General features: G+C 36.5%; 1 protein-coding gene, 1 long non-coding RNA gene and 1 pseudogene across 17 annotated transcripts in view; 1 reads left to right on the top strand and 2 right to left on the bottom strand.

The window, feature by feature from the left end:
• Positions 1 to 16,331, top strand: part of LOC140629416 (uncharacterized) — a 187,166-nt gene that overhangs the window by 128,846 nt on the left and 41,989 nt on the right. The window lies entirely within an intron of this gene.
• Positions 1 to 16,331, bottom strand: part of LOC140629411 (outer dynein arm-docking complex subunit 2-like) — a 272,107-nt gene that overhangs the window by 109,658 nt on the left and 146,118 nt on the right. Inside the window, exon 22 of one of the 16 annotated variants that reach the window (XM_072818879.1) lies at positions 15,322 to 15,790. The exons of the other annotated variants lie outside the window; for them this stretch is intronic. Coding sequence (XP_072674980.1) covers positions 15,755 to 15,790 — 36 coding nt within the window. The 3' untranslated portion in view covers positions 15,322 to 15,754. Of the gene's footprint in view, positions 1 to 15,321; positions 15,791 to 16,331 lie in introns of those variants that run through there. 16 annotated transcript variants of the gene reach the window in all.
• On the bottom strand, positions 2,903 to 7,942 carry LOC140629418 (serine/threonine-protein phosphatase PP1-gamma catalytic subunit pseudogene; annotated as a pseudogene).

Here is a 16,331-nt window from a genome sequence, read left to right on the forward strand (position 1 = left end):
AGCCAAAATCTCAATGAGATCATGGGCATGGCTCACCAAGGTCTTATAATGTTTACAATCTGTGGGACAGTGAAATGTTAGACTCAAGCCTACAGGTCCTGCCAAAGTTTGTTTATTTGCTTGGAAGGTGAGATTTCTCTCTCTCTCTCTCTCTCTCTCTTTTTCCCTTTTAGGTTTAAAGATTCTAAACATACGACATCTTGACTCACATAGTTTCTATGGAAAGGGAGACAGTATATTTGAGAATGGAAAAAGTAATTATTCTGCCAAAACTGTCTTTCACTAATGCTAAACAACTGGGCAAATTTAACACATTTTCCACCTTCTCACATATCTTAAAAACTAGGCCTTGCCAACTCGCCACTGGTGTGATATTGGTTGTGCACAATTCACATTTTCATCTGTCATGCAAAAACCCCCAATTAGAATAATAATAGTAATAACAATGAAAACAGTCTAGCTTTTTGCAGTTTACAAAGGATTTCCACAAAGCTATCTCCTTTGATCCTCACAGCTCTGCCTTTGGGAGGCATGATACACCTCCCCCCCTTTTATAAGATGGGAAGGGTCAAGGTTCATGAATAGTTAGTGACAAAACTAAAAATCCACTTTATGTTTCCTGATTTCTCATTTCTGCTATACGCTGTGTGCTTAGACCAGAAAATACCAACAATTATATCTACCAGATTAGACCTAGTTATAAACAGTGAGAAGAGTCTTCACAATTTAGAGGATTAAAAATTCCAAAGAGATGAAGCTACTTTGCCAATGACAGTCCATAAGACAAACAAAACAGTAATTGAAAGAGAGAATATGAAACACCTTTATAATGCTATTAAAGCTTGAATGTGTAATCAAGCAGGAAAAAGTGTCAAGTTCAAATTAACCGAAGTTAAGTCAAATACACAAAATAGGACGAAAAATGTAAAGTAACAAAATACTTTTGGTTAAAATTCAACTAATAGGAAAATATTAAGGTGTTATTTACAGATTAATGAATAAAACAGAAAATTGGATGTTTGGGCATAGAGCAATTATACTAATGGGTATGAAATTCCTTCTCTTGCCTCCAGCGAAAAGAACTGGCAGTTTTCTGATGAGGTGAGATATACATAATGCAACTTTAAAGCACATACAAGGCAAGCATAACATGACTTAAGAACAAAAATTTTTAACCAGAAGGGCTATAAAAATACTGTTTTATGCCATACAGAAACCATACAATGCATAATACAGTATTTGAAAAAGATTTAAAAATAGCACATTGCATATAAAAAATTCCAAAAATGCTACTTTCACATTAGAACAGCATGTCAGAGAAACCAAAACTGAACAGGCAAATCTTGTCCTAAAAGTATATTCATTACATCAAATGCTTTAAAAATTTTAAATACAACATATATACACAAGGAGAACAGGCTGTTTGTGTCGCTCTGTCACACAGTAAGATCCTTGTTCTGTTTCTAGGAGTTAACAAGTCCAACAGCTAAAAAAAATTTACTGATTTAGAACTACCTTCAACTTTCAAATGCAGTTCTTCAAAAATCAAGGTGAGGATATCAGTTATTACCTTTTCTTTTCATTCTAAACTGAAGTAAAAGTAAATTAATTTCAGGTAAAATAATTGATTCACTCCTCAGAGTGTAGATTTGCATGGCTGAAAATGCATTGTACCTTGAGGGTAGCTCTATCAAATTAAATCACAAAAAAAAAAGAACAAATTTAATGGTTTTGATTTTCTCTACTTCCCAAGCCTAATTTATGATAATTTTCTTAAATATCACAGTTTTCTGTGATATCTTCCTATGTCCTGTGTTGATTCTGTTTTAGATACATTATTATATTAATAAGGAGGTCTAAATTGTGAGAAACCATTGTGTATCCTATTCAGAGGCTTAGAGAGTTAATTAAATGACATTCTTAAATGATGACTTTGAAAAAAGCATATAATTAGTACAAAAAGCTGAACAAATGTAAGTCAAATTATCATAAAATAGCTATTATATAAATATATGTGTGCATATATATGCATTTAATTTTTAATATTAGATATATATATTTTTAAATAATGGCTTTAATTGTCATTTTGAATATATGGTAAGGGAAAGTGTACTTTAATTAAATATACATCATACCAGTGATGCTGGCAAGGCTGAGTTAATCCTAATATTGATAACTATAAAAAATATTTTGTACATGATAAGACAATGAGAGAAAAAAAGCAATCCCTTTGAAACAAAACTAAATATATATATATATATATATTCACAGTGGTTTGTATAAACAGTATGCACTTCATGACAAAAACATGTACAGATTGAGCACCCTAGGGCTCTCTATATCCTAAAGAAAATGAGCATTTACATTATTCATGGATTGAACTGAATTTTAAAAAGATCAATTGTACACTTACCCCTTAGGATAAAATGTTCTGGGTTGTACAACTTTAACACCATCATTAAAGTTGTTTGCAAAAGGAATACAGAATTAAAAAAACAAAACTTGGGATCCCTGGGTGGCGCAGCGGTTTGGCGCCTGCCTTTGGCCCAGGGCGCGATCCTGGAGACCCGGGATCGAATCCCACGTCGGGCTCTCGGTGCATGGAGCCTGCTTCTCCCTCTGCCTGTGTCTCTGCCTCTCTCTCTCTCCTCTCTGTGTATTCTCATGAATAAATAAATAAAATCTTAAAAAAAAAAAAAAAAAAAACTTTTTTTCTTGGGAGTGGAGAGTCTTTCATTTGCTGTTATAACCAGCAAATACCATTCATTAACTCAAAAAATGGAAGAGGGGGCCCCCTAAACACTATTTGAGCAAGCTGACCAATATACATTACAGTTTTAAAAATGAAAGTTATATGCTCTATGTTACAAGTCCCAACTAGGCAGTGTCAGAATGACATCTATTTCTTTTTTTTTTTTTTTTTTTATGACATCTATTTCTTTGCTTGCTTTGTGATCATACCCCTTGGAGGTGTTATAGGTCACGTGGCATTTGGCTTCTTTTTCTCTGCAGGCTTTAAAATATGAAAAGAACTCATTAGAGTCTCGACCACACTCATCATGGCACCTGCATTGTCAAAGTCTCCAAAATAATTGGGTTCAGGAAACAGAGTGACCAACTGCGTCTTTGCAAGAAATTCATATCCATCTTCAACCACCTGATGGGCTCTACATAGAAGATCCAAATCATGCTTATGGAGAAATTTTGCAACCACTTCTACACCAAATGTGAAGGACACTCCTCTGTCATTTTCATCTCAGCCTAAGACATCTTTAAGGGGGTCAGACCAGAAAAGATTACAAAGACCCTGATCTGGTACATCAGTTGGTCACGTAATTTGCCGAATCTGCTCCATAGATCAAAGATCTGGTGATAAACCTCTGTGACAGCAGAGTATCTTCTCATCCACGATGGCTGGTATCGGTAAACAGTTAAAGCAGTATTCATCATAAAATCCATAAATTCTATTGATGCTGGCACACTCATGTTTTCCTCTGAGAAGAAAGAATTCTCAAGATATTTGATTTTGTAAGCCAGTGAGGGGCAGGTAGTCTCCGATGACTGCTTCCCCTGTCCCCAAGGCACCGTTGCTTTCTGGTGGGAAAGTTGAAGCAAATCATAGTCTTGCCCGTGGATATCACCACTATTGTGAGTGGCGCTTCAAGGCCTAGTAGGATAGGCTGACCGAGAAGGATCTCTCAGGACTTTACGCACAGTCCTCGGATTTCATTCTCCTGTAGCTGGACTTTCTTACCAGGCTTGGACCCTCTCACTTCCTGCAGCCATTGGATGATGCTGTTGACGTTGAGTTTATCCCCCCTAACTGCCCCGCTCTCTGCTTCCTCCTTCTCTCCTCACCGGAACCATGAGAAGCAATATTAGATATATTTACAACTTCTTCCCACTTGTACTCAATAACACACAGTTGTCAAGCAACTTCAGGTTAAAATCCAGTCAGATGCCTCTGAACAGTGAGTTGCAAGGACCACACTAAGAATGACACTTGAAACCATAATCTTGACAGGAAAAAAAAAAAAGTTTAACTACATGAAATACTATTTAAAAAAACCAAGAGTCTCTCATTTATGGAGAGACCGTTTTCAAAAGGTTTACTTGTTTGGTCTATTACATCACATTTTTTCTGTAAATATGTGGTTAATATCTCAGTTTGATAGATAAGAGTCTATTTAACTCATAACCAACCTGAAAAATAACATACTAATGGCAACTAATCTACATTTTCATGAATGGTCTTCTAATATTTGAAGCCAGATATCTTGTCTACCTTATCTTCTGTGATGTGTACCTTTAATTTTCACATGAAATGACTTTCATGGGTCTCCTCTCTCTTTTTTATCAAAGTTTCTCTTAAAACACACCCAGCGTTTAACACAACATGGTCAGATGTGGTCTGACTAGAGGAGAGTGCATAGGAATTCCTATCTTCTGTGAAATAGATATAGTATTTCTGCTAGTGTGGCCAATCACACCTACTATTTCAGCAGTTACATTGCCCTATTTGTTCACATTAAGCTTTGTCAGCCAAAATCCCTGTATCATTTCTAAGTGAATTATTATACAGCCAGTACTCCCACATCCTGCATTTATGGGATTTCCAGCTTCCTTTTATTGCATAAAATGGACTGAGCAATTTTCATATAAAAGAGAGAAGCTTTTAGATGTAAATTTCACTTTGTAAAAATGTATTTCTATGTAAAACTTAGAAAAACCAAGGGAACCATCTGGATATTTTGAGGTAAGTAATTTATCTAAGCATTCTTAGAGGTAGAAAAAAATATTTTTTTGAGGCAGTAGTTCTCAAACTGTGTTTCACATTAGAATTCCAAGGGGGAATTTTTAACTTTCTCTAAGCTCAAGCTGGACCTCATACCAATTAAATCTAAGTGTATGGTGGTGGGAGTCAGCAACCATACATATCTCTAGATGACTCCAATATATACCAAAGTTTGAAAACTACTGGTTTAAGAGTGTAAGTCGTATAATGAGAACACATGGGGGGCACATCTAAGTTTCATCACTATTAGTTATAAAGCCTTGAGCAAGTTACATAACTTCACTTCAGTTTCATCATCTATGAAATGGAGCTAGTATTTACCTCCTGAAGGTTGTTAAAAGGATACATATAAAGCATATAACAAGGTGCCTGGCATATAATAGCTGTTACTAGTGTTATTTTTCTAATATTTTGAGAATGTATATGTTACCAATAGTTGGCACAACAAAATACCAACTTAAGGAATAAGCACATGAAATTTATTTTATTCCACATGTCATTCACCCTTATGAATATATTCAATATATATAACTCAAGTAGCAACATTTTTACTACATGTCAGTCCTGTTTTAAGAGCCAAATGGGAATGAGTTGTCAAAAAAATATGTCCTTGAGTATAATTAGATAATAAATTTGTTTATTTTATTAAAATCACTTTCATTCATGTATTCATTCATTTGGCAAATTAGGAGCCTCATAAATGTTAAGATACTATTTTATGTTGTGGAATTCAAAATAAATAATTTGGTTTCAGGCAGGGCAGCCCGGGTGGCTCAGCGGTTTTGCTTCAGCCCAGGGCATGATCTTGGAGACCCGGGATGGAGTCCCATGTCGGGCTCTTTGTATGGAGACTGCTTCTCCCTCTGCCTGTGTCTCTGCCTCTCTCTTTCTCTCTCTCTGTGTCTCTCATGAATTAATAAATAAAATCTAAAAAATAAAAATAAAAAAAATAATTTGGTTTCATATTATAATCATCTGGAGTGATTTTTTTTGAAGATTTATTTATTTTAGAAAAAGAGAGAAAGAGAGCATACACATGTGGTGGAAGAAGTGGGGGGCAGAGAGAGAGAATCTCAAGCAGACTCCCTGCTGAGCATGGAGCCTGATCCCAGAACTCTGAGAATCATGACTTGAGCTGAAATCTAGTCAGACACTTAACTGAGTCACCCAGGTGCCCCCTGGAGTCATTTTTTTTTTTTTTAGAAATATGAATGCCTAGGCCATAGTCTCAATACATAGAATGGGGATGGGGCTCTTGCATGAGAATATATTTTTTAAAGCTCTGAAGGCAATGTGCATCTAGAATAGAGAATGACTGATGTGCACAATTCAGACTGTGTTGCTATTACAAAGTCAGTACATGGATGATGATCTGAAATGCCCACATTTAGTTTAAGAATAGATGAGGGAGGGATCCCTTGGTGGCGCAGCGGTTTAGCGCCTGCCTTTGGCCCAGGGTGCGATCCTGGAGACCCGGGATCGAATCCCACGTCGGGCTCCTGGTGCATGGAGCCTGCTTCTCCCTCTGCCTGTGTCTCTGCCTCTCTCTCTCTCTCTGTGACTATCATAAATAAAATAATAATAATAATAATAATAATTAATAATAATAATAGTAAAAGAATAGATGAGGGAGGGTGCTTCTGGAATCTTCTATAAGAATGAGAACAGTAGCAAAAATTGGCAAAAGTAATTTCTTTAGAACTCTAGAATATAATGAAAAGTTCATAATTCAGCATGTTTATGCAAGAAAAATGGCTTGATCTCAGTAAGAACAATAAGTTTTGTGGCATTTAAAAACTTTCCCTATTCCCACCTCCCTCTCCCCAGCTTGATAGTAGCTAGAAACTATGTTATCTGAGAATACCTGTAGCCTAGCAACCATAGGAGGAGAAGAATGTGTTTGGAGCTCCGCCTAAAGCTCTATCCCAACAGAACACTTGTGATTTGACTTTTTTTTTTAATTTATTTTTTATTGGTGTTCAATTTACTAACATACAGAATAACCCCCAGTGCCCGTCACCCATTCACTCCCACCCCCCACCCTTCTCCCCTTCTACCACCCCTAGTTCGTTTCCCAGAGTTAGCAGTCTTTACGTTCTGTCTCCCTTTCTGATATTTCCCGCACATTTCTTTTCCCTTCCCTTATATTCCCTTTCACTATTATTTATATTCCCCAAATGAATGAGAACATATAATGTTTGTCCTTCTCTGATTGACTTACTTCACTCAGCATAATACCCTCCAGTTCCATCCACGTTGAAGCAAATGGTGGGTATTTGTCATTTCTAATAGCTGAAGAATATTCCATTGTATACATAGACCACATCTTCTTTATCCATTCATCTTTCGTTGGACACCGAGGCTCCTTCCACAGTTTGGCTATCGTGGCCATTGCTGCTATAAACATCGGGGTGCAGGTGTCCCGGCGTTTCATTGCATTTGTATCTTTGGGGTAAATCCCCAACAGTGCAATTGCTGGGTCATAGGGCAGGTATATTTTTAACTGTTTGAGGAACCTCCACACAGTTTTCCAGAGTGGCTGCACCAGTTCACATTCCCACCAACAGGGCAAGAGGGTTCCCTTTTCTCCGCATCCTCTCCAACATTTGTTGTTTCCTGCCTTGTTAATTTGCCCCATTCTCGCTGGTGTGAGGTGGTATCTCATTGTGGTTTTGATTTGTATTTCCCTGATGGCAAGTGATGCAGAGCATTTTCTCATACGCATGTTGGTCATGTCTATGTCTTCCTCTGTGAGATTTCTGTTCATGTCTTTTGCCCATTTCATGATTGGATTGTTTGTTTCTTTGGTGTTGAGTTTAATAAGTTCTTTATAGATCTTGGAAACTAGCCCTTTATCTGATATGTCGTTTGCAAATATCTTCTCCCATTCTGTAGGTTGTCTTTAATGGCAAGTTCTAAGAAAAGCTCCAAAGCTTTGTCTTTACCTCAGGGCTTATTCATTAAGGAAAGCCCTATTCTCAAGGCGTGTCATAAAAACTATCAGTGGCAATTATTTAACATAAAACCTGTTTGATATGGTAATATCAGTTCATCAGTTCGGACAAATGAGAGGCTGGCCCAAACATAATTAAAAAGGAAAATTTTAAAAATGGGATGTCCATAGAGGGCTTTGAAAAACTCCAACATTTTTGTGGGGATCTGAAATGCCACATATAAGTGAAGGGCATGTGTATGGTCAGAAAATACCTGAGATGGCCCTAAATGCTCATCTCTGGCTGACTTTGAGGCTCTACACAAGCAGAAATAAAGGGGAAAGTTGCAAACTGTTGGAGTGTTCAATGTGTGCCATAAAGTATACACAGAACACCTCATTAAGGATGAGAAACCTACTGGTGAAAAGAATTTAAGGAAATTTCTGTTAACTCATTTGCTGACCAGTAACTCATTTGCTCAGTAACTGAGCAGAAATCTCAGTGGCCATACTGACAAAGAATAGACATTATAGAATTAGTACAAGAAAGTAACTAACAAAGAAACAAAAGCAAAAACAGCAACACATAGCAAAAATACAACCCCTGAGAAGGAGGAAATCTGATTTCCAGAGTTTCTACATTGTATTATTTAAAATACTAAGTTCTTTCCAAAAAAAATTATGAGACATACAAAGAAAGGGGAATGTTTACCACAAAATATAACCAAAGAAAGAAATCAGTCAATAAAACTGGACCCTAAGGAAGCCCGTACCATCTTGGATTTAATAAAGGCTTTAAATCAGCTATTAAAAATAAGTTCCAGGAACTAAAGGAAACCATGCCTAAACAACTAAATTTGAGACCGTATCTCAGGAAGTAGAGAATATTAATAAAGGGATTGAAATTACATATAAAAAAGAATCATTAGAGGGCAGCCCAGGTGGCTCACCTGTTTAGCGCCGCCTTCAGCCCAGGGTGTGATCCTGGAGACCTGGGATCAAGTCCCACATCGGGCTCCCTGCATGGAGCCTGTTTCTCCCTCTGCCTCTCTCTCTCTCTCTCTCTGTCTGTCTCTCATGAATAAATAAATATACTCTTTAAAAAAAAGGAATCATTAGAAATTCTTCAGTTGAAAAGTACAGTAATTGAATTGGAATTCACTTCATGGGACCAATAGCAGATTTCAGCATGTAAAAGAGAGACTCAATGAACTTGATTTATTGAGACCCAATGAATCTGATAGGCCAATCAGACTATCCAGTCTTCAGAAACAAAAGAAAATGAAGAAAAATGAACACATCATCAGAGATCTATAAAACAGCATCAAGCATACCATTCTACATATATGGGAGTTTTGGAAGAAGAGGAGAGACACAAGGGGCCAAAAGAATTTTTTTTTTTAAATTTTTATTTATTTATGATAGTCACAGAGAGAGAGAGAGGCGCAGAGACACAGGCAGAGGGAGAAGCAGGCTCCATGCACCGGGAGCCCGACGTGGGATTCGATCCCGGGTCTCCAGGATCGCGCCCTGGGCCAAAGGCAGGTGCCAAACCACTGCGCCACCCAGGGATCCCCAAAAGAATATTTGAAGAAATAATGGCAATCACTTCTCGAATCTGATGAAAAACTTTAACCTATATATTCATGTATCTTAATGAATTCCAAGTAGGATAAACTACCACAGACTAACTAATATAAACTGTATAGGAGCTCTGGAAACCAGTTCAGAGATCTATAGCAAAGAAGTAAGAAAAAGTCACAATAAAAACTTCAGGAAATTTCCTGGCATTTTTTTCTTTCTCTTGTCCCACCCTCTTCCAGGCAATGACACAGGAGGAAGCAGATCAACTCCCAGTTCCTTACCTTGGAAATTATCTGCAACACTCTGGCCTGCCTATGAGCTACCTCAGAGAGACTGGTTTCTATCTCACCTCACTCAGAGCTCAGACAGGAAATTGTGGCAGAGTTTGGACCTGAGGTGGCAAAAACTATGGAAGGCAGTGGCAGGCATTGTGGTGTGGGGGACTTTAGATTCACATATACCTGGGGGCAAGAGATTACAAACAGAGGAATATAATAAAACATCTATGCCCCCAAAGAGAAGCTGGAGTGAGACTCTTTGATAAATTAAGATATTTAAACACAGCCATAATCACAGGGAAGTTTTTAAAAAGGATACACACAGGCCCAGATAGAACACATGCCCAGAAAAGACCTCTAAAGACCTTATAGCTTCACCCTGGGCTGATTCCAATAGAAATGACAGGATCTTGTTAACTAACTTTCCACTTTTCCAATGTGGAAAAACTAGGAAAGGTGGCTGTATTTTCATATGCCCGCTTAAAAGATCACAACACATACCAAGAAACAAGGCAACACAGCTCATTCAAAGGAACAAAATATATCCTCAGAAACCATCTCCGAAGGAACAAATGTATCAGGAAGGCTTTAAAACAATTGTCTTAAGTATCCCAAAGCTAAAGGAAAATACAAAGAATTAAAGGAAATAAGGAAAATGACATAGGAACAAAATGAGAATATGAACAAAGAGATATAATGAAAAAAAAAAAAAGGAACCAAATAGAAATTCTGGAATTGAAAAGTACAATAGCTAAATTGAAAATTTCACTAGAGATAAAAAAGAGACTCAACCAGGCAAAATAAAGAATCAGTGAACTTGAAGACAGGTCATTTGAAGTTACTGATTCTAAGCAGCAAAGGGGAGAGAGAGAGCCAGAGAGAGAGAGAGAGAGAGAGAGATCAACATAGGCATTATGAGAGTCACAGTAGAAAAAAAGAGAGAAAGGGACAGAGAGATTATTTCCAAACATTTAGTCTTGGAACATTGAAAAACTCACAGCTCATATCATGATCAATGATGAAAAGACTGAACATTGTCCAAGACTAAATATTTTAGGCCACAAACAGGACTAAATGTCCAGACTAAAGATTTTAGGCCACAAAACCAGTCTAAATTTTTTTCAAAGACTGGAATCATACAAAGTGTCTTTTCCAAACACAATAATTGAATGAAAACAGAAATAAACACCTGAAGGAAAACTGGAAAATTCACAAATATGTGGAAATTAAATAACACACTTTTAAATAACCAATGGGTTAAAGGAGAAACTATTTTCTATTTCCTATTTCCATCTATTTCCTAGAGGGAAAAAAAATAGCAAAACAATAGAGAATATAAATGAAACCAAAAGTTGGCTATTGAAAAAGATCGGTAAAATTGACCAATTGTTAGCTAGATTGACCAAGAAAAAAAAGAGATAAGACTCCAGTAATTTAGATCAGAAATAAAAGAAGGGACATAACAACCAATTCTAAAGAAATAAAAAAGATCAAAAAGGAATATTATGCATGGTTGTATGCAAACAAGTTGAATAACTTAGATGACATGAACAAATTTCTAGAAACACATAATCTAATAAGACTGGATTATGAAGAAATAGAAAATCAATATATCTATAATTAGGGAATTGAAACAGCAATCAAAAAGCTCATGACAAGTTAAAGCCCAGGACTAGATGGTGTTACTGGTGAATTTCACCAAACATTTAAAGAAGAATTAACAATAATCTTCCTGAAAGTCTTCCAAAGAATTAAAGAGCTAATATTCTCAACCTCAGTTTATGATTCTGATACCACAGCTAGACAGACACTATACAAAAAGAAAACCATAGACCAGTACTGTTTGTGAATATTGATGCTAAATTCTTGACAAAGTGCTGACAAGCCAAATTCAACAGGATTATACACCATGACAAAATAGGATTTACTCCTAAAGTGTATGGATGGTTCAACATAAGAAAATCAGTAAGTGTAATATACCACATTAAGAGAATGAAAGTAAAAATCCATAAGAACATGTCAATTTCTGCACAGGAAGCATTTAAACGAAATCAAATACCCTTACATGATTTTTTTTTTAAGTCAACAAACTAGGAATAGAAGGAAATTATTTCAACATAAAGAAAGCCAGATAGGAAAAACTCACAGCTCCTATCATGATCAATGATGAAAAGACTGAAAAATTTCCCTCCAAGGTCAAGAGCAACACAAGTATGCCTGTTTTTATCACTTCTATTTGACATAGTACTTAGGAAGTCCAAAAAGAAAAAGAAATTTTATTTTTTTTAAAGATTTATTTATTTGAGAGAAAGAGAGTAAGAGAGAGTGTGTGAGTGGGGAAGGAGCAGAGAAAGGGAGAGAATCTCTAGTAGACTCCATGCTGAACATAGAGCCTCACAAGGGGTTTGATCTCATGCTCCTGAGATCATGACCTGAGCCAAAACCAAGTCGTTTAACCACTGTACCACACAGGCACCCCAAGAAAAAGAAATTTTAAGATCTAAATTGGAAAGGAAGAAAAAAATAATCTCTATTCACAAATGACATGATCCTATATGTAGAAAGCCCTAAATTCTGTAATAAACTGGTAGAACTAGTAACTGAATTCAGCAACATTGTAGGTTACAAAATCAATATGCAAAAATTAGTTGTGTTTGCACTATACATTAACAATGAACAATGTGAAATGGAAATTTAGAAAACAGTGCCAATTAGAATAGCATCTAAAAGAATAAAATACTTAGGAATGAATTTTTAGCTTTGTACACTGGAAACTATAAAAGATTGGTAAAGAAATTAGATACAAATAAATGGAAAGATATCTTGTGTTCATAGATTGAAAGATTTAATATTGTTAAGATGGCAGTGCTACCCGTAGTGATCTACAGATTCAATGTAATGAATGTATCAACATCCCAATACTTTTTCTTGCCAAAATAAATTAATTCATCCTAAAATCTATATGGAATCTCCAGAGACCCTGAACTGCCAAAATGATCTTGAAAAAGAAAAAGTTGGACTCCTTAGACTTCCTGATTTCAAAACTTACAACAAAGCTATGGTAATTAAAAGAGTGTGGTACTGACATATGAACAAACATGTAGACCAAGGGAATAGGATAAGAAACTCAGATATAAACCCTTGGCTATGTGGTGGAATGATTTTTGACAAGGCTGCCAAGACCATTCAATGGGGAAAGGACAGTTCTTCAACAAATAGTGTTGTGAAAACTGGATTCCACATGCAAAAAGAATTAAGTTGGACCCTTACCTTTTCTATATTAAAAAATAATAATTTGGAATGGATTAAGGTCCTAATGTAAGACCTGAACTATAAAAACCTAGACGCACTGGGTGTTATTCTATATGTTGGCAAATTGAACACCAATAAAAAATAAATTAAAAAAAAAACCTAGAAGAAAATAATCCAATGAAGCTAAAGTTTGAGCAGGCTGAGTTTAGGTCTAGAAGTAGGATAATAAAAGTATTCCAAGCATGGGACCCAAATCCATTTCACTTCTTAAAAACAAGGGTACACAGGGGCTTCCACATTCATGAAAGGAGGCAGGAAAACACTACTAACTACTGTGTATGGCTACTTCTTGTGTAAATATGTGTGTCTAGAGAAACAGAGTGGTGTAACTTTGTGACTAGGAACATCAGTGAGATGTCTGTTGGAGGAGAGTGGGGATGTGCTAGATGGGTGATGGGTATTAAAGAGGGCACATGTTGTGATGAGCACTGGGTGTTGTATGTAAGTGATGCACCACTGAATTCTACTCTAGAAACCAATACTACACTACATGTTAACTAAAATTTAAATTTTTTAAAAATAGGCTATACCTTTGGTTGTAACTTTCCATTCTGTATATTACACCTCTGTCAATTCCATCCCCTCCTACACTAGCAACCTACACGGCAGCCCTTTTTGGAGGTAGCGTCTGAGAAGTACATGGTAGGGGAGAGCAGCCCCAGAGCAGGGGAGGAATGTAGGTGAAAGCCACAGATTTGACCTTAGATGGGGTGGTCCTTCCAGCTGCAGTCTGAAGATAAGCCGTTTAACACCCTCACTATTGTTTTGGTCCTTCATGAATCCACCACTTGAAAATGTGGCATACGGAAAAAAAAATATTTGTAAGACAATTCACTTTAATCTTTTAGGATTTGGGGAACTGGGAGCCAGATGAGTATACTTCAAACTGTTTGGTGACTTTAAAATGAGAGCAGACCCCAAATAGGCAGAACACAAACATGGATCCCATTTTAAGGAGCTTTCAGATTTAAAACAAAACGAAACTGTGTAGCCTGTTAGGCACACCATTGGACAGCTATACATTTGACAGTCCAAACATGACCAAATCAAAGCTCATAAACCATGTTTATGGCAGTAGTCTTAGTATGAAACTACACCACTACACATGCCTTCTCTAGCTTCTCTTTGGCTTCCTGATTGGGCATGGGTCATTGGACAGCTGAAGGTAAACAGTGTGATGTCAGATTCCTGTGCTGTTTGATCAGCTGTGTTCCGTCACACCTGCAGTCAGGAAGCTGGCCTCATCCACACTCAGTGCTTGACATTCCTGGCTAAAATTGCCTAAACGTGTATTCCAACCTCACAGAAAGTAACTTTTTCTCTTCCCTTTTGGGGAATCATTCACAAATGTCTCTGATAAGCTACTCTGTTTGGAGGAGCTCCTTAGGCCACTGGGTTTGAAATTACTAGCGATTATTTTCCTCTAAGATCAAAATTCAGAACCAGACATTATTTTCTAAACAGCTAGCAAAATCAAGGTTAGGGAAGTGACAAAGCCAAATGATCTCATGGATATATTACTTATTTGGAGTATTCTTCCTAATTCTACAAGTGGGTTACAATACATGCAGAATAGTTATTCTAAAAATGAGAATACCTGTTTCCTATCTAATTCAAAAATGATGGCTATAATATAACACTTTAATACAAATTAGCCTGATAAAAAGGCAAATGAACATATCTGAACTTCCACTTTTTCTTATTAAAAACTTTTTAAAAATTAACGAAAAGAAACAGAATTAAGAAAATCAAATACTATCTTGCCAAACTGTGGAAGGAGCCTTGGTGTCCATCGAAAGATGAATGGATAAAGAAGCTGTGGTCTATGTATACAATGGAATATTACTCAGCCATTAGAAACGACAAATACCCACCATTTACTTCGATGTGGATGGAATTGGAGGGTATTATGCCGAGTGAAGTAAGTCAATCAGAGAAGGACAAACATTATATGGTTTCACTCATTCGGGGGATATAAAAAATAGTGAAAGGGATTATAGGAGAAAGGAGAGGAAATGAGTGGGAAATATCTGTGAGGGTGACAAAACATGAGAGACTCCTAACTCTGGGAAACGAACAAGGGGTAGTGGAAGGGGAGGTGGGCAGGGGGTTGGGGTGACTGGGTGATGGGCACTGAGGAGGGCATTTGGCGGGATGAGCACTGGGTATTATACTATTTGTTAGCAAATCAAACTGCAATAAAAATATACAAAAAAAGAACATAAAAATGCAACAATGTTTTAAGAAAGAAAATGGTTCTCATAAATGTTGGTGAAAGACAAGAAAATAATTAGAAGCAATGTACCAATTATATATTCTTTATATGAGTTTCTGTATCACAAATTTGAGTTGACGCTCTGCAGCAGAGTTTTGCTTCTTAAGAACAAAGAATTTAATACATGGATTTTTGCCAGACCCAGCTGTTGCATCACAAGTTTGTAATACTGAACACCTGTTCAACCACTGTTTTTCTCCCAAAAATGTGTTTGATCATGCAGCTTGAAAGGAATGGCTTTTCACTTCTATTTACAAATCTCTCAGACTTTTTACACAGTACTTTAATTGTCTGCAACCATACTTAGGGCTCATGAAATTTACTAAATAACTTCACTATAGAGGTCATGAGGATCTCTATCCTTTTCAGCAAGCTTAATTGGAAAAAAAACAAGAAATTTTCCTCAAGCCTAACACACAAAAAAACTCTCACCTTACAATGGTACGCTGTTAAATAAAATGACTTAGAAAAATATGCAGTGAATTTTTTGTGGTTATTTCAGTTCAGCTTTCTGTTCTTCAGTCTATCAAGAACTGATGAACAATGCTTATTTTCTGTCTTGGATATTCTTCCAAGTTTTATATATGACATAAAACAGGTTCGTATTTCACATTCTGATTTTCCGGTCATATAAAGAAGAAACAAAGAATTATTAAGCTTGCAAAACATACCTCTTTCATGTACCATATTTTCTTTACCACTGAGAAGCTATCAAAAACTATTACCGACTTTCTCAAAAATGAAGGAAAATGTTATGTTTTCTAATTGAGGTCTAGTGGTGCGAGTGTCAATCCTCCTTACTATGAAGATGTCACATTCCATTTGTTTTATGTCTCTAACAACTATAATGCAGCTGCAGTACAAAATCAGATTATGAATCTTTATTTGTCTCAAGGATCCCCCAAGTCAGTACCTTAGTACTTTGCTGCCTAGCTCATTCACTGATATGTCGCTTTAAATATTCCTTTGCAAGAAAAGATGCAATGCATTCACTAGAACTGATTTTCACATCTCATTTCCTTTACAGGTCTGAAAATGTGTTCTAATACACCTGGTGTTAAAAATATAAAAAGTGGATAACATCTGTTTTGAACAGTTGACATTTCACCATATCCACTCCACATGGACTCAAACATAGTGTGCTTAGGCTTCATG

The sequence above is a fragment of the Canis lupus genome, assembly GCF_048164855.1.
Source record: "Canis lupus baileyi chromosome 5 unlocalized genomic scaffold, mCanLup2.hap1 SUPER_5_unloc_3, whole genome shotgun sequence".
Lineage (NCBI taxonomy): Eukaryota > Metazoa > Chordata > Mammalia > Carnivora > Canidae > Canis > Canis lupus.